Source organism: Vipera berus (genome assembly GCF_964194415.1).
Source record: "Vipera berus genome assembly, chromosome: 3".
In the NCBI taxonomy this organism is placed as follows: domain Eukaryota; kingdom Metazoa; phylum Chordata; class Lepidosauria; order Squamata; family Viperidae; genus Vipera; species Vipera berus.
The window spans coordinates 110,760,152-110,779,576 of record NC_138204.1 but is presented as its reverse complement, the minus strand read 5'-3'; the positions used below and the strand labels follow the sequence as shown (position 1 = coordinate 110,779,576).

The 19,425-nt window shown below is 40.3% G+C and overlaps 1 protein-coding gene across 1 annotated transcript in view; it reads left to right on the top strand.

The window, feature by feature from the left end:
- The window catches only part of CEP350 (centrosomal protein 350), a 129,020-nt gene that overhangs the window by 92,964 nt on the left and 16,631 nt on the right, over positions 1-19,425 (top strand). The window contains exons 29-34 of the mRNA XM_081324167.1: positions 2,616-2,815; positions 7,645-7,856; positions 16,038-16,182; positions 16,406-16,566; positions 16,964-17,100; positions 18,488-18,570. Coding sequence (XP_081180293.1) covers positions 2,616-2,815; positions 7,645-7,856; positions 16,038-16,182; positions 16,406-16,566; positions 16,964-17,100; positions 18,488-18,570 — 938 coding nt within the window. The remainder of the gene's footprint in view (positions 1-2,615; positions 2,816-7,644; positions 7,857-16,037; positions 16,183-16,405; positions 16,567-16,963; positions 17,101-18,487; positions 18,571-19,425) is intronic.

The following is a 19,425-nucleotide window of genomic DNA, read 5'->3' as shown; positions in this document are numbered from 1 at the left end:
CAAGCCAGGTCCGCATGCTAACCCTCAACCAGATCCCGGACGAGAGGAGCCTTATTAACAACAGACCTGGCGTTCAAGTACACCAGCCGGAGCTCAGGTGGCTGCATATCCTCGCTCCCGGGACCTCGGGGTGAAAGCAGAGAGTCGGAGCGCCTCACCGCTTGTAAATAGCGGAGATGTCCTCCCGGATGTCGATATGGCCCTCTGTTCGTACACCTGCTGCCATTCCCTAATGTCGTGGGAGTAGGTAATCCCACGACCCGCTCCGGAGGCAACCGACCCCCGCTCCCCCCCTACGCGATCAATCCCGGACCTGGCCTGAACAACGGTTGATGGACTACCCCCCATTTCCAAACAACCACAAAAAATTCCCACCCCCCTCCCTAACCCCATAAAAAATTTGACTAAAAAACTAACCAGGGGCCTCTTATTAAATTTGTACCGGAGGCCCCTGCCCAACCATCTCTCCGGGTTCCAACAATTGGGCCCTTCATCAAGATTAGGAGTGGAAAGAAAGGCGGGTCACACCCAGGAAGGGGGGGCATCCCTGAGGGCAAACAAGTCCGTGCTGGTGTAACAAAGGTGAGGCATAATTGTCCGAGCAAGTCCAGGGGAAGGCAGTCCCATAATTAATTAGTCAGGAGGATCTAAAACAGAGGGTAAGTGGGTGTCCAGACCATCAACCCAGCTCCACTGCCACTCAAGCTGGATGAACCCCCAGAACAGGCCAACCACCATCCTCTCACAATGGTCGCAGCTCTGATCCCAGGGGTGGTCTGGAACACACACCCTGGGTAGGGCATACCCCATAGATCTCTCACCTCTAGGGGACAGCCGATGTAAGTCTAAGCCACTCTCTCACCGTGGCTTATACCCAGGTCCCTCTGAATCCTTTGGGGGCACGGCAGGCAAGAGAGTTAGGCAGCTGTTCATCCAAGGAAAAAAGCCTGATAGGCCATAAAGTAGCAAAATCCCAGCTGCTAATGGTCTTCTCCGTGGGAGGAGAGGGACAGGCAATAAGTGGGCAAACAGGGGAAGAAACCAAAATCCCCGCTGATCTTCCGCTAGGCCGCAAATTCCATTCCACCGGTCTCCCAGGGTATGAGCGACATAGAAATAGTCTGTATCGCCTAACCGTCCGCGACACAGACCGGCCACACTCCGCCACTGGGCCGCAGATCTCCAAGTCTGAGCAGCCACAGCACTCCAGCTCTCCTCCACACCAGCCGCTCCAGACGCCGCCGCAACTCCTCCGCCGCTCCACCATTCCAGGCATTGTTCCCAGCCGCAACTCCATGGGCCCCCAAACATCAACTGGTTGGGGCCTTCCAGAGCGCGCCCTTCCAGAGTGCGGCTCCTCCGGGCCTTCTAGACTCTTCCAGGCCCCGCCGGGCTCCATCGGCACCAATAAGCTGCCGATAGGTGCCACACAGAGCGCAGCTCTTCCAGGCACAGCATTCACTTTACAACTGAAAAAGGATATAAAATGAATCCAGTCATATGATGATCTGTTTTACAACCATCACAACTTATGACCATAATGGGCAGCTTGTTAGATATACTAAATAAGGTAGCAGATAGTGACTTTAACAGGGAGAACAAGGCCTAGTACACTCGATTATATCTTAATCTCATATAACCTGATTATACTGGTAGTTTCATTTAAAGTTGGATATAGATGGATAGTGACCATTCATCGCTTTTACTTCATAAGGGTTTTAGCCCCCAACTGACTTCTTTGGACAGTCCTTTGAAGGTTAAGGATAATGATGTAGGGTTAGTCAGTCCTAGGATCAGGTGATCCAGAAAGTTTGGTAGAAAATCTCAGTATTCATTACTTTACACGTATGTGTTTAAATTCATTTAATTCTCGTTTTGCAATCTCTGTTTGTTACAGTTGTCAGAGACCATAGCATTCCATAATGTGCCTTTCTTTGATGGCAAGTTATAGGATACTGTTTCAAATTAATTAAAATTCCAAAGGGAGATACTTTTGGGTTTTTTTCACTTCACTCTTAAAGACTATTTATTTATTATAAATGTGTTGTATTCATTTGTAATATATTAACTTACTATGTTTTGCCAGTAGGTCTTGATTATATAGTCATTAACTTGCATTTTTAATAACTTGCTCATAATTTACTATTTTAGAATAATTATTTTATTGCTTAAGTCACATGGAACAGTGGAAGGCATTGTATTGCAGTTGGTGGATGAAAATCAGTTCAGTGGTTTAAAAAGCATTCAGTCTTGAGGATGAATAACTCCATTGCTAAATGATAACCCCTCGAAGCTTTCTTTCTAAATTGACCTAGAACTATTTTTCAGAATTTTGCTCTTCTTAATGCTGCTATCTGTTGATGCTGCTTAAATGTTAGTCTAAATAGAACAAAAATCTTTTTTTTTCTTGAAGAGGAGAGGCAGTTTAAAAACTTTGTTTATGGTTATAGCGTGTGTGTGTTACTTCAGAGTTGAGGTTTTTAACAAAAGAATTCAGGTTCACATTCACAGCACGAGTAAAATACGAGTAAATACTTTTACCGAATAGGATAATGGAAGTTCAAATATTTATATCTCAGGACAATAGTGAACAGTTTCCCCTGTTTCTTCATCAGGTTCTTGACCAAGCGAGAGCAAAAACTGATGCAACGGCGTCAGCACGCAGAGGAGCTGCTGCAGTGGAAGCAACGTTTAGATGCAGAAGAAGCAGAGATACGTCAGATAGAAAAACAAGCGCTAGCTGCTTGGGAAAAAGAGCTGCATAAAACCAAAGCAAATAAAAAAGGAGCAGGAGATCAGAAATCTGATCAAAAAGGTAGAAACTATGACACTTACCTTGTTGGGGCTCTAATTAAAACTTGGCAAACTTTTTCTTTAAAGGGCCAGATTCCCTTGCCCTACCTCTGCCTTCATGGGCAGAGCAGCCATTGGATAGCATGGTCCAATGATAGGCTGCTGCCACTGCCTGGGACATTCCATCCCCGTTCCCACCCCTCATCATGGGAGTTCAGCTGAGACTTAGTTCCAGCAATCTGCTGCCCATCTGTCCATCTATTCTTAGTCTGTGGGCTGTACAAAAAAGAAATTGCAGACCAGATTTGGCCCTTGCTCTAAATCTTGCTATTATAAATGTGCTGATTATGTGGAAAGGGTTTGGCTTATCCAAGTAATTTTGTTCAACAAAAGTCCAAGTGCAAGGTTAGATTACATTTCAGAAAATGGCTTTCATGTATTCAGAACCTGATTATGTCCAAAAGCTGCATTCAAACATACGTATTCCAAATTTTTAACTGATTGGTTTTGGCTTAGTATTTGTGTAAAACAATTCTACTTAAAGGAGAAATAATTTTTCAATATTAAAAGGAGATGAATAATAGGTAAAATAATATAGAAATGTATTTCTCTAAAATTTTTAATACATTTTGCTACTTGATTGTGTGAAAAAGTATACCCGTTGTAAAGTCTTTTTCTTCTTTTTTAACATCTTCTCAGGTGGTAGATGATCTTTTGGAATGATTAATGTCCAGTTGTTTGGAGATATTTTTAAATCCTTACCTAATCTCATGGGCTTCTTTAACCTTTCTGAAGTCTTTTTGAAGGCCTCAGAGAGCTCTTTCAGTCTAAACACAAGCTTCAGCAAAATAACAGCAAATCAAACTAAATATCTGAGGTTTAAATAAGACAGATTCTTCCCAATTCTTCTGTAACAATGTTCTAATTATTTGCACATCTCTAATTTAGGTATTTGAAATAGTGATAAATGTAGGGTTATATCAATTTTTTCCAGATGTGAAATTTCCTTTAGTGTTTGTTTATAGTATGGACTACAGATGTAAACAGTAGATTATATTTGTTATATCCCCTTTATCAGTATTGTGGAAATTAAGATTAAATACTGTATTTTGGACCTCCGGTTTGCCATCGCAGCAGCACGGATGCTGGAAGACGAGCTCCGTCTTTCGTGTCCGATTTCGTCCTGCTGGGGGACCTGTAAAAGGTCCAAAGTTGCCCTGTAAGGGGCGCAAGCAAGGAGGGGACCCCTTCTTGATCATGGGAGGGTGATGGCCCTTCCATTTGATCCGGGGAAGCCCTCCGGCGGGGGAAAGACTGGCCATAGCAATGTGGCTTGTCACTAAGCTGCTGACAGCCAAAGTCAGAATCACCACCAAGCACTTTTAAAGCAACACGGATGAAACTGGGTGAGATCTGATCTTCTCTTTAAGACTTTTAAGTATTTTTTCCTGTAAAAGCTTCACAAAGTATTTTTCCCCCTGTGAGGAGAGAGGGAAGGGAATTTCTACACTACCCTCTAAGAAAAGCGGCGACTACTCACCCAGGGGAAACAGAGCAAGTATAAGAACAATTTTAATCTAATTGGATGTATATGCTTTTGAAATTTGGGGACTAAAAGTGTTCCTATTACTGCAGATGTTTGTTTTTATCTAAAAAAGCAAATAAGACTTGAAAAACTATCATAAAACTTTCGGACTTAAAAAGCTTTAAACAGGATCAGTGACATCTGGTGGCGAAGTATGGTATTGCAAGTTGTTATTGCTTAAAAGAGACTTGGCTTGAAACCCAGACTCCAGAAAATACTTCTTTAACCTTGACAACTACCACCTATGAAAAACTCAGCTACAAAGAAGGAACGTCTGGGCAGCATATCTGGCCTCTTTGAACTATGAATGTACCGTATTTTCCGCCGCATAAGACGACCCGGCGTATAAGACGACCCCCTACTTTTAAGAAATTTTTCAAGGTTTTTTGTCTTATACACCGGAAAATACTTACATGCCCTGCCCTCCCTGTCTGTCACAGAGGAGGCGAAGGCCCGACTGGCCCCGCCGGCCCTCCCGCTGCTCCCGCGCTTCTGCCGGCCCCAGAGGCGCAGCGTTTCCCGGGCGGCAGGCAGCGCCGGAGGGCAGCCGCCACCCCACCACGGCCAGCGCCCCTCCTTCTTCCCCCCCAGGCCTTGAACTTCTCCCATTCAGCGCAGGGCGGGGCAGCTCCGCCCGCAGCCTCTTTTTCATGTGCCGCTTCCCTCTCACCATCGGCCGAGGCACGCTCGGCCCGGGCTCCCGGTCCCTCTTCCCGGCCGGCTTCCCGCCCTGCCCCTCATGGAGCTGGACTGGGCGTGCAGCCTCTCGGTGTGGCTGCTTTTCCTGGGCAGCCTGGCGGTGCGGCTCCTGTGCTTGGACCTGTTGCTGAGCCGGCGGCTGCTGCTGCGCATGGGGCTGCTGGCCGTCCTGCAGGCGCTGGGCCGTCCTGCTGCTGCCCCTCAGCGCCGCACTCACGGCGGCTGCCTGCTGGCTCGTCTCGGCCAGCACCGCCCGGCGGAAGCGCATCCCCGCGGGGGGGAGAGCGGTGCTGGTGACAGGAGAGTCCGGCGGGCGCGAGGCCCTCCCCTCGGGCCAAGAGCCGACGGGCAGCGCCGCCTTCGCGTGGGGAGAGCCGCCCGACGCTCCCGCCCACCCGTGTCCCGGAGACGCGCCGGAGATAGCTCGGTTGCGCGGGGCGGCCTGGCTTTGGAAGAACGGGGACGCTCGACTGATTTGGTTTTTTTTCCGGCGTATAAGACGACCCCCCAACTTTTGAGAAGATTTTCATGGGTTAAAAAGTCATCTTATACGCCGGAAAATACGGTAAACTTTTACTGACTTTCAGAGGTATACGTGGAGACTTGCTTTCCTATTTCTTTACATGAGAAGCATAGGTTATTATATGAGATAATGGAATACCTTGGATTATATACTCTTACTTGACAAACAATTTCTACTATAAAGACCACCTATAGATGTCCCATACCTAGCTATAAAAAACAAAAAAACTATTTTTAACGTTTGATTCTAAAGTCTTCAATTTAACATACTATCAAGAGAATATGGGTCCTTTCCATGTTGAAATCAATACACAAAACCATTCTTTCAGCTTGTGCCAAAATAAGCTGCAACATAAAGGAACAAGATGCCAGCTTAAATATGCAAACCCAGATTTTGACTATAACCAAAGAACTAACAATGCAGAAAATAACAGGAGAAGTGGAACAACTAAACACTAAGACAGAGGACTCAATTGACCAACAGATCCAGCCAACAGAAAAATCAGAAAAGGGAATGACAATTCTGAAAATGGAAAAGACTTTTTATAAAAATCAGAAGAAATTTGAGAGAAAGGAAGAACAGATTGAAGGGAAGATAAACCTATCAGGACAATTGTGGGAAATTGGAGTAATCGGGAGGCAATCTAATAAATTCAAATGGGCTAGTTCAGGGGTAGACAACCTTGGCTCTTTTATGACTTGTGGATTTCAACTCCCAGAATTCCTGAGCCAGCTATACTGGCTCAGGAATTCTGGGAGTTGAAGTACACGAGTCATAAAAGAGCCAAGTTTGTCTACCCCTGGGCTAGTTATTCCAAAAAACCTGCAACCAAATGGTCATTCTTATTCCAAATAATAGATAGATAGATAGATAGATAGATAGATAGATAGATAGATAGATAGATAGATAGATAGATAGATAGATGATAGATAGATAGATAGATAGATAGATAGATAGATAGATAGATAGATAGATAGATAGATAGATGATTATTTGATGACTCAAAAGAACTGACATGGAAGTTTGGTTGGCAAAGGAAGAAAGCCAGAATAAGGCAGAAGAAAATAAAGGTTTTGATTTATTAGAGGGGATTTCATATTAGTAATTAGAGGATTAAATATGGTGGAAAATAAATATTTTTTAGAAAATAAAGTTACATTATAATTGAATAATAAGGGAAATTTTGGTCACCTAATATAAAATATTTGGAAATCAGTTGAAAATAAGAATTCTGCTTGCCCATCATGCAATAATAAATATTACCAGAAAAAGAGAGGATTTGAGCTTTTAAAAATTAGACATAAATGAAAAAATTATGTATATTACTGATTTATTGGTTAACCCAGACAGTATATATAATGGTTTTGATTTATTAGGTGAGATACTGTATTATTAATTAGATTGTTTAATATGATGGAAAATAGATAACTTTTAGAAAACAGAACAAGACTATATTCAAATAGATAAGATGAGTACTTGGAATATTAGATTTTGTTACGAAAAGGGAAAAAGGAAGAAGTTGAGATAAGAGAAACTTTGGTTACCTAAAGCTTGGAAATTATAAATACCAAATGTTAATTTGAATATTGATTAGAAATTAAAGCTTGGGGAAAAAGCAATAACAGGACATTGATTGTATTTAAGGATTGAATGGAAACACAATATATGTATAAGCTAAAAATTGTAAATATTACAAAGATGTTTTTACTTAGTTAATAATAAGAACTGTATTTGCCTAATATGAGATAGTAGATATTAAGAGAAAAAGAGAGGAAATAATTGTTGTTGTAACTTAAGATTTATACTAAAGATTTATGTATGTTATTGAACTATTGATTAACCTAGTCACCATATTGCTTTAGAAAACTAATAAAATATTATAAAAAAATACTGTATGTTGAAATATGTTTAAAAAGCCAAAAACTTCAGTGGGGAGTATTTAATTTTTAATATGACTGTAAGCATGTATTAAAATATTTTTAAAAGCCTGTCAGTGAAGTGCTAGGAATTGAGGAGTTGATCCTTTTCCATTTTTCTCTCTCAGAGACAGCCAGTGAAGACGACTCTTCAATGCCACCTTGTTCTCGTCTAAATAGCGAAAGCTCTGTCCCAGAAGAATTGAGCAATCTAGTTGTTGAGTCTGCTCCATCAAAGGTTTCTGAGATTCAAGGCGAGCCTGGAAGCCTAGATCACACACTAACTGAAGAAATAGTTTATACACAAGAACTGGAATCTGCTGTTTCTCCTGGAAAACCGGTAAGTGAATTTGAGGATCCATTTGCCATTCTTTGAAATTAAATTAAAGGCTTAATTTAAATATTATATTAACATTACTAATAAGTCAGATAAAATGTCCAGTGTGTATTTATTGTAATATAACATGTTAATTTTGTTAAAAATGTAAAAAAAAATACTATTAAAAGGTGGAAGAGATGCACTCCCAGTTCACACTTTTTATAGTTTACTTCTCAGCTTCACTGAATGAGGGCTAAACTGAAGTTTTCTCTGTTGAATTGTTCATTAGGAAAGGTCCTAATCTCCAAATACCATGGTGACATAATCTGTGTTATTGAAAGACTGGATGGATAAAGGAGATGAAGTGATTTTTTTTTAATGCAGTACTAAACCTGACTATGGAACTAACACCAAAAAATGATGTCCTTATCATCATGGGGGATTGGAATGCTAAAGTAGGAAGCCAAAAGATAACCGGAATAACAGCCACTTTTGGCCTTGGAGTACAAAATGAAGCAGGGCACAGGCTGATAGACTTTTGTCAAGAACATACGATGGTCATAGCAAACACTCTTTTCCAACAACCCAAGAGACGGCTCTACACATGGACATCACCAGACGGTCAACACAGAAATCAGATTGACTATGTGTTTTGCAGCCAAAGATGGAGAAGCTCTATACAGTCAGTAAAAACAAGACCAGGAGCTGACTGTGGCTCAGACCATGAGCTTCTCATTGCAAAGTTTAGGCTTAAACTGAAGAAAGTAGGGAAAAGCACTAGGCCACTCAGGTATGAATTAAATCATATCCCTGTTGAATACACAGTAGAGGTGACAAATAGATTTAAGGAATTAGATCTGATAGACAGAGTGCCTGACGAACTATGGACGGACGTTCACAACATTGTACAAGAGGTAGCAACCAAAACCATCCCAAAGAAAAAGAAATGCAAGAAAGCAAAATGGTTGTCTGAGGAAGCTTTGCAAATAGCTGAGGAAAGGAGGGAACCAAAAGGCAAGGGAAAAAAAGAAAGATACGCCTAATTGAATGCAGAATTCCAGAGAATAGCTAGAAGAGATAAGAATGCCTTCTTAAATGAACAGTGCAAAGAAATAGAAGAAAACAATAGAATAGGGAGAACCAGAGATCTCAAGAAAATTGGAGAGATGAAGGGAACGTTTAATGCAAAAATGGGCATGATAAAGGACCAAAATGGCAGGGACCTAACAGGCAGAAGAGATTAAGAAGAGGTGGCAAAATTACATAGAAGAACTATACAAGAATGAACTTAACGTCCCTGATAACCACAGTGAGGTGGCCATTGACCTCGAGCCAGACATCCTAGAATGTGAAGTGAAGTGGGCCTTAGAAAAACTGAGCAACAACAAAGCTAGTGGAGGTGACAATATTCCAGCTGAGCTATTCAAAATCTTAAAAGACGATGCAGTAAAAGTGCTACACAAAATTTGCCAGCAAATTTGGAAAACTCAACAGTGGCCACAGGATTGGAAAAGGATCAGTTTACATTCCAATTCCAAAGAAAGGCAGTGCCAAAGAATGTTCAAACTATGGCACCATTGCACTCATTTCACATGCTAGTAAAGTTATGCTTAAAATCCTACAAGCTAGACTCCAGCAGTATGTGGATCGAAAACTACCAGAAGTACAGGCAGGATTTCGAAGAGGCAGAGGAACTAGAGATCAAATTGCCAACATATGCTGGATCATGGAGAAAGCTAGGGAGTTCCAGGAAAACATCTACTTTTGCTTCATTGACTATGCTAAAGCCTTTGATTGTGTGGATCATAACAAACTGTGGCAAGTTCTTAAAGAGATAGGAGTACTAGACCAACTTATTTGTCTCTTGAGAAACCTATATGCGGGTCAAGAAGCAACAGTGAGAACTGGATATGGTACCAATGATTGGTTCAAAATTGGGAAAGGAGTCCAGCAAGGCTGTATACTGTCGCCCTGCCTATTTAACTTACATGCAGAGCACATCATGAGAAAGGCAGGGCTAGATGAATAAAAAGTTGGAATTAAGATTGCCGGGAGAAATATCAACAACCTAAGATATGCAGATGATACCACTCTAATGGCAGAAAGTGAAGAAGAACTAAAGAGCCTCTTGTGGGTGAAGAAGGAGAGTGCAAAAGTTGGGTTGAAACTTAACATTAAGAAAACCAAGATCATGGCATCTGGCCCTCTCAATTCCTGGAAAATAGATGGGGAAGAAATGGAGGTAGTGACAGATTTTATTTTCCTGGGCTCCAAGGTCACCGCAGATGGGCACTGTAGCCAAGAAATTCAAAGACACTTGTTCCTGGGGAGGAAAGCAATGGCAAATCTAGACAGCACACTAAAAAGCAGAGACATCACCCTGCCAACAAAAGTGCGTATAGTCAAGGCTATGGTCTTCCCAGTTGCAATGTATGGCAGTGAAAGTTGGACCATAAGAAAGGCTGAGCGCCAAAGAATTGAGGCCTTTGAACTATGCTGCTGGAGAAGACTCCTGTGAGTCCCTTGGACTGCAAAGCAATCAAACTGGTCAGTCCTAGAGGAGATGAATCCTGACTGCTCTTTAGAAGGCCACCTAATAAGAAGGAAGGACTCACTGGAGAAGATCCTAATGCTGGGAAAGATTGAGGGCAAGAGAAGAAGGGGACGACAGAGAATGAGGTGGCTGGATGGAGTCACTGAAGCAGTAGGAGTGAGCTTAAATGGACTCCAGAAGATGGTAGAGGACAGGAAGGCCTGGAGGAGTGTTGTCCATGGGGTTGCGATGGGTCGGACACGACTTCGCAGCTAACAACAACAACAAACCTGACTAAAAGGATGAAAAGGTGGTGACTTTTGTCACTAGCAGAATAGACAACATTTTGTGGGTAGGATCACACTAAACTATTTTTTCAGCTTCTAAACCCTGTTGAAGTGACATAGAGGTGGTCTTTGTCTTATGGCCAAACTCGGCACCAGCATTTCCATCATTAAGCGACAATGCTGTTAAATGAGTCACAATGCCAAGTGATTAAGCAAATCATACAGTCACAAAATGCATCTGACTTTGCCTATGAAGGTTGTAAATGGTGACCACACTAAAACTGTCGTAAATACATGTCAGTTGTCAAATGCTCGAATCATGAACAAGTGGCTGTAGAGATGCTGCAACTGGTTGTAAGGACAGGTCATAAGTCACTTTTTTAACACGGTCAAACAAATAGTTGTAAGTTGAGAAGTACCCGTAACATCTCTGAAAAGCTAGCTTTTAGCACTTTTTTATATTTTGGGAAAGGTTTCTTGCCCTTTTTTTTATTAGTAAAATAGGATTGATACATCTGGTGCAGTGGTTAGAATGCAGTATTGCAGGCTGATTCTGCCCACTGCCAGGAGCTCAATCCTGAGCGGCTCAGGGTTGATTCAGCCTTCCATTCTTCCGAGGTCAGTAAAATGAAGACCCAGATTGTTGGGGGCCTTTTGCTGACATTTGTAAACCACTCAGAAAGTACTGTAAAACAATATGGAATGGTTTATAAATCTTAGCGCTATTGCTGTCAGAAGCATAATACTATTTTACTGCTTACTGCTTTTTTACAAAAAAAATTATTACCATAGTTTGACTTTAGATTTCAGGACTACATACTTGAAGTACTTTGAGTACTGTTAGGATAAAAGTGCCAGAGGTCAAATTTTAAATGAGACCTTGAGAGAAATTGAGATTCTGTTGATTTACTGCTCATGAAAACCTTCCTAAGCAGATGGAAGTAATCTTGAATGTGAAATTGAGAATCCCAAGGATAATAACTTTCAGTCATCTTAATATTCAAAATCTTATTCAAGGATCACATAAAACTATTCAAGTATCAAAGTGGCATTCCAGGGCTGGTTTGAAAAATGGGTAGGGACAGGGCCCAACTTGGGACTGAGGTTCAGGTAAAACTGAATGCTTAAAAGAGACCCAAGACTTACAGTACCCAATTTGCTCCTTCATTCCCCATGGAGAAATGAAACTCCAAACCTTCTCTTTAGCTAAACCTTTTCTTTATCCTCCCCCCCCGCCTCCGTTTTCTTCGCTTTCCAAGATCCTTACCTATTCAGTACCTTTTCTCTATGCTTTTCTTATCATTTTATATTTACTGCCTTCATTTTATTTATTTCTCTGCATTTCAGTTTCCTTCAGGTCTTCTTAGATCTAGGTCAAAAATAGCTGTTTTTAAGTATAGATGAAATGAAACTATAGATAGTCCTCAAATTATGGCTACAATTGAGCCCAAAATTTCCATTGCTAAGCAAGGCAATTATGCTGCATTTTACTAGTTTTTCCCACATTGTTAAGAGAATCACTGCAGTTATTAAATGAATCATGGGGTTGTTAAGTGAATTTGACTTCCCCCATAGACTTTGCTTGTCAGAAGCCAGCTGGAATGATTACAGATGGTAATCCCACGATCCTGGGACAGTGAATCTGTCATAAATGCTTGCCAAAACATAAATTTTGATCACTTGTCCATGGAGATGCTGCAGCAGTCATAAGTCACTTTTTTCAGTGCTAGTGTATCTTCAGTCACTAAATGAATGTATCAGTTTTTCTGGACATGTCATCAAGGTCCTTTTCAGATCAAAGGGAAACGTTTCCCTGTGTGTTTCCCTTTCCGTGTCCAACTCTAAAGCGCAGTGCTCATCTCTGTTTCTTGGCCGAGGGAGCCAGCATTATCCAAAGACATTTTCTGTGTTCATGTGGCCAGCATGGCTATACGTCAGAGGTGCACAGAACACTCTCACCCTTCCCACAAAAGCAGTGTCTGTTGTTCTAATCGCATTTGCATGCTTTCAAATTGCTAGGTGGGTAGGGGCTGGGTAAGGTACGGGAGCTCACCCCATTGCACAGTGCTTGGGTCTCTAACCGGGGCTGTCAGCTCCCAACTGACAAGCTCAGCATCTTTTTTTTTATTGAAAAGTTTTACAATACATTTTATTTTTAACAAAACACAACCCCTCCCAGCCCCCTTCCCACTCCTCAGCCCTCCCCCGCCCTTCCCCCTCCCCCCTCCTTGACTTCCCAGAGCTAGATACAAGGTATAAAAATACAAACAATCATAATCTACCTTATGCAAACAACCATAAACTATTAAATCTATCGCACTTTAACTCTTATAAAATAACTACAAGCAGTATAAATATCACATCAATAATTATTCAAATGCTGGATAAAACTTTTTAGTCCCATATTTACTCCACAGTATATCTCTGTTGCAAATAGCCTTTCAAGTACGCTGAGATCTTTGCCATTTCCACCAGGTTGGAGACTTTTACAGTCCATTCTTCTATAGTCGGCAGTTCTTCCAATATTGCCCTACTAAAAGTCTTGCTGCCGTAATTAAATTCAACATCAGCTTAATATCCACAACAGTAATGTCAATAATAATGCCCAATAAAAACAATTACAGACAAAACGATCTCTAATTTACTTTACCAAATTTAAATCAGTCATTAAAAAACCAATTTTCTGATCTTCTTTCCACCTGGCCTGTAATTTTCCATACTAAAACCAAATTTATACAATCTTTCCTTCTCTTAAGATATTATACAACTTCAAATGCCATACATTCCTTTCCAAACTTAAAATTTCCTTATATGTAGTCACATGATGTTTATATTTTCTATTGCGTGTTTCATTATTGCCCATATAGGCATCTTACAAGTTAACTTGTGTCTATACTATTTGCAAACTCGCAACAGAGCATGTCTTAAAATATATACCTTAGACACATTATCCACCTTCTTATCACACAATAAATATACATACCAACCAGATAACAAATCATGACCTTCAAAATTTCAGCAAGACATTCATTTTCACTACTACAATTCTACCCAGTTAACTTTTCATAATTATTTTTAAATTAAAGCAACATAAAGTATTACAAAACATAATTATTTTTATATAACTTTACATTTAAGGGTGACAAATATATCCCCCAATATTTAACCCTTTTAACAATTTCAAATCTCGTTAGCTCTTCTAAAACAGCCTTTTATGATACTATCATATTCTTAAACAACATTTAAGTTTTTTGTATGTTAACCTTAAATCCAGAAACTTTCCCTTATTGCATTATTATCTCCTTCAGTTCTACAACTAAATCTTCAGGCTCGTCTCATTCGTCTAGAAGCAGCGCGCGTCATCCTCTGGTTTCTGGCCTCCTCCGATGATACTGAAATTTGATCCACTCCTGTAACTTTCTCATCTATCTGCATTGTTCCTTCAGCGCCTTGTAAATTCTCTCTGCGTCGTTGAGACTCTCCCTCACCATTCTTCTTTGTAGATTCCAAAAGTGGTATGGGGGCTGCTTTTAAAACATTACTATAAAAATCACGTGCCTGCAACACTGTAGTAAGACGATGTCTCATACCTTCATACGTCACCACCATACCCACTGGTATCTCCCATCTGAACTTAATATCACGTCGTCTTAATTCTTGCGCCAAAAAAGGAAATTCCTTCCTTCTCCTTAAGATTCTTGGAGGGATCTCTTTTAAAATCAAGACTTCTTGCTCAGCAATTGCAAATTTAGTATTGTAAGAGGCTTGAATAACCCCATTTCTAATCGCTCTCTTTGTAAAGTAAGCCACCACATCTCTGGGTAGTTTCCTTTGTCTTGCAATCCACAAATTAACACGGAAAATTTTGTCTATATCTTCCATAATTTCATCTGCTGGTCGCCCCAGCACCCCTTCCAGAGCCTCAGAAACTATTTTCTTCAAATTTTCTTTAAGATCCTCTTTTAAGCCTCTAATTCTCACAGCAAACTCCATCTCATGATACTGTACCAAGGTCAAATCAATATCAATTTTCTCCACCACATTTTCAGTTTCTGTCATTTTTACATCTAATCTGATATTATTTTGGCTGAGATCTTCCACTCTTTCGTCCAAACGCTCAATACATATAGCCATGCCTTGAAATGCAGATAAGATGTCTGCCCTTGTTTCTGTTAATTTCTTATCCATAAGCTCAACTAATTGTTCCAATTGCTTTTCCATAGCCTCTTGCAACACATTCTGTAAATCTTTAACTGTAAAAGTTGATGCAAGTACAGGTACAGATGCAGAAGGAGGGGGCAATAAAGCTTGTAACGAAAACTGCTGCACCGGAGAAGCCCCCGCGCTTCTAAGAGCTTTAGAGGATTTGGTAGCCATTTTCACCCACTATTGCCTGCTACGCACTTTCACTTTCAAACTCCGCAAAGTCTATTGAGTTAAAGATCATAAATTCCCTTTCACCTAGATCTCCTGTGTCGCTCTGCCTGGTTCTCTCTTGCTGGCAGGGATGGTTGCTGACGCCCTGCTGTGCTCCAAAAAACCCGGAGCAGAGGCGCCCCGCAGTCCGGAGCATACCCAGGCTTTGGGGGGGCTCAATCCTTCAGCCGCCAAAACTATTAGCTCTGGCGGCCCCGGAGAGCTCTACCCCTACCTGGCCGCTCACCCCCTCCTCTTCTCCCGAGGAGGGGGCTTCCGAGCCGCCAAAACAGCTGATCGGCGCTGTTTTCGGCGGCTTTACGGAGCCGCGGGGCTGACAGCCTAAGAATGGCTGCCTCCGGCGACGCCTTGCCGCCTGGAAGTCTACAAGCTCAGCATCTTTTAACTGCTGAGCCATTGTGCCCCTGATCAAAAGAGTACTGGAGAAAAGGGGGGCCATATTGATTTTGGAACAATTCTACAGGAGAATTTCTTTCCACTTCGGAGTTGCAAGCGTATGATTAGAATGTGGAAAATATCAGATATATATTACCTACTCCAGCTTCCAACCTTAGAAAAGATTCTCCAGGAATTGATTCTTGCCATTCTGTACAATTTTTAAAAGAAAGAAAGAATAGATATATGTTAGGTCCTAGACATAATAGGATTAAACTGATATCTTGGAAAACCAGAAATCCAGAAAGTCTCCTTCTAGTGGTATAGGCAAGCATCTGTTTGAAATCTTTGCTTGGTATCTGAGAGGGCATCAGAGGCCTTGCCATTTTTTGTCCATTAGCAAGATTTCCCTAACTAGCTGGCCTCTCCTGCTTAAGAGAGACAGGATTCCAAATAAGTGAAACATTTCTATTTCCATGCTTGTAATTAGTGTGAGGGGGGTTTGTGTCTCTCTCTCTGTGTGTGTGTGTAATATATATTCCTTATTTACTCTTTTTCATCTTGATACAGTCTCCTTGCAAAAGCAGTGCATCCCTATCGAAGCAAGAATCAAACAAACAAACACAGAAGTCTGGAGGTAAACAACTGTCATCTACAAAATCTCAGGATATATCTTATAGTTGGTCTGATGAGTCTTTATCCATGACCCAATCGGGTAAGTATTAGAGCTTCAACTTCCTTTTTTATAATTTTTAAATTATTTTTAATGAGTCTCGGTTTTCCATTGGAATTGATGGGGCTTGAATGCCATGTAATTACAGCATTAAGTGTAACATATTTGGAATTTTCCACCAATCTTCAATTTTGGAAATGAAAAAGGCAAGACCTCTTATCAATATAAAATATTATTTTCTAAATAATATGTTTTATCTTTTTAGAAACTACATCTGATCAAAGTGACATTGAAAGTCGAATCTGGGCTCTGAAAGAAGAAGTACGGAAAAAAAAATCTGTTGTTTATAGGTTGAAAAAAGAACAGAAGAAGAGGCTCAAAGAGAAACTTAAGGCTCAAGAGGCAAGTTTGATCAAGCAGTTAGAGGTAAGAATTTGAAAGAAATGTTAAAATAGAAATTGTGTATTTATTTATTTATATTTAAATTTATATACCGCCCTATTCCCGTAGGACTCAGGGCGGTTTACAGGGAAAATTAAAAGTTAAAATACATCACATTGATATTCCCATGTTTTCTTTTGCCTTATTTTCTCTGAATATTTTTTTTCCTTTTGAGTTTGCTCTGATACTGATGGGAATATAATAATATTGACCAAAAAAAGAAAATAAAAATATCTTCATAGATTAAATTATATAATTTAGGTACTTACACGCACACAATTCCAAATTTCAATATTCAGTAAGTTTAATACTTGAAAACAAATTTAATAAAGAATAAGATAATGTTCAGGTCTTCCTAATATGTTATTTTTTACATCATCAGACTTATGATGAATTCATCAAGAAAACAGAAGAAGAATTGAATCGGGATTTGGGGACAGCCCCAACAGCTAAACCTCAAATCAAAACACCATCCACAGCTACTGAGAAACCAAAGATCAAACCCCCACCACTCCATAGGTAAACTGCTTAAAGTTAATATTGCATGGTGACCTTTCTAAATGTACATCTTTAATAGCCTAGAAAGGGTTTGTATCTCTTTCAAAGGGAGAAAACTATCTTATATGCATGCATATTTAAGAGACACTGGTCAAAAGAAATACTTGGATGAATTCATGTTTGACTAAGCAATTTTTGGTCTATAATGTTTGTATAAAGAAAAACACCTTCCAGAGGAAATAAGTTGTTATAAATTAATATGGTTTTAATTAAATTATTGGTGTTAATTAATAATACTTAACACTTATTCATTACTATAAAGAAAAATGTATCAAAATGAATATTTTAACACTGCAGTTTAATGAACAAAATCATGCACTAAACTGCACTAAACTCACAACATAAAGTCATGCCCAAACCCCATGCTAAAAAAAATGACTTGTGTTAGACACTTGTGATGCAACTCCGTAAAAAGCAGTATCTATATGATGATGTTACCTTTATCTGTCACCATTTTGATATTACTGCAGGTTACTGCAGAGGCTGCCACCAATTTATTTAAGAGGGTAATGCCAGGTATTATTGTATGAGAATATGGCAATATAGATCATTATCTTTCATCTCATGGTCAGAGTATTGTCATATGCTCTACATGAGGGCTACCCTTGAAAAGCATCCAGAGGCTACAGATGGTGCAGAGTGAAGCAACGTAGGCAGTTTGGGGGCCCCAACAATGGCCTCTGGGACACCATTTCTCAGCGAGCTGCATTGGCTGTTGGCCTGCTTCCGGGTGCAATTCAAGATGTTGGTGATCTCCTTTAAAGCCCTTCATGGCATGGCTCCAGATTCCTTGAGGAGAAAGCCAGGACCACATTCTCATTGACAGATATTTTGCTATTCACTGCCCAGGAGTCAGTTATAGGACTTTAATTAGCTTTCTGATACGGTAACCAATGTCAGATTGAGAAAGAACTGTAAACAAAATCCTATTATCTCTGGTTCCCAATGCCATACCTTCCTCTGGAGTGGCAGATGTAACTATTATCCCACTCCCTAGCAAAAAACAAAAAGTAAAAGCTAACAGATGGGGAAATTACAACCTTCTCCTGGCATACTTTGTAATAGACATGTAACTATACCTAAAACATAGAAATCTTGTGGGCTACTGAATAGACTTGTGTGTTCTAGAACAGTGAGATTTGAATCTGATCTCAAATCCTAATTTAGCTATGGATTTTGGGTGGATTGCAATATTCAAATCTCTGGATTAAATATTGGATATAGTTTATATATATATGCTTTCTCTTTGTTTTATTTTGTTAATTCCAGTACAGTATACAATATTTTCAGAACGTTTACAATATCTGTAAGTACACGTGTCAGTAATCTATTCAAAACTTCTTTTTAGGTCTGAAACATCTAAAAGTTGGAAATCACTCACTGATTCTGAACATTCTAGAGGATCTTTGGAATCTATTGCAGAACATATTGGTATGTATCTTGGAAGTTATTTGTTTAATATTAAAATTATACAAGTTATTTTCATATAACTAATATAGTTAAAATAATTTCAATTAAAAGTATGGGGTTTTAAAAATTATAATTGAAAAACAAGCATGTGAATTTAATTAACACTTTTTTAAAAAAAAATGGAAACTTTTTTCCATACTATTGCAATAAGTAAGAACCTGCTGAATTATTTTATATTCAATATAAATTCTAAAAAATTATTTTATTTTCTAATTTCAATTTTATTTATAATACTTCTTCAAAAAAGTTCAAACAAGAATGCTAATGCTTGCTACCAGGCACTTTTGGTTCAGAGTGGCTAAATACCGTATTTTTCGGACCATAAGACGCACCGGACCATAAGATGCACCCAGTTTTTAGAGCAGGAAAACAAGAAAAAAATTCTTTCTCCTTCTCTCTCTCTCCCTCTCTTTCTCTCTCTCTCTCTTTCTCTCCCTCCCTCTCCCACTGTCCCTTCCTTCCTTCCCTCCCTCTTTGTCCTTCCCTCTCTGCATTAGAGCAGTACCCGCGGAGGCGGCCCTGCAGCCCGGCTTTCTCTTGCAGAAAGCAAGCTGAAACAGAGCGAGGGAGATTGCCAGAAATGCGAATCAGCTGATCTCGCGCTCCTGCACTCTTCCTCGCTCGGTTTCAGCTTCCCTTGCTACAAGAGAAAGCAGGCTGAAACGGAGTGAGGGAGATTGCCAGGAATGCGAATCGGCTGATCTCGCGCTCCTGCACTCTCCCTCGTTCGGTTTCAGCTTCCCTTGCTACAAGAGAAAGCAGGCTGAAACGGAGTGAGGGAGATTGCCAGGAATACGAATCGGCTGATCTCGCGCT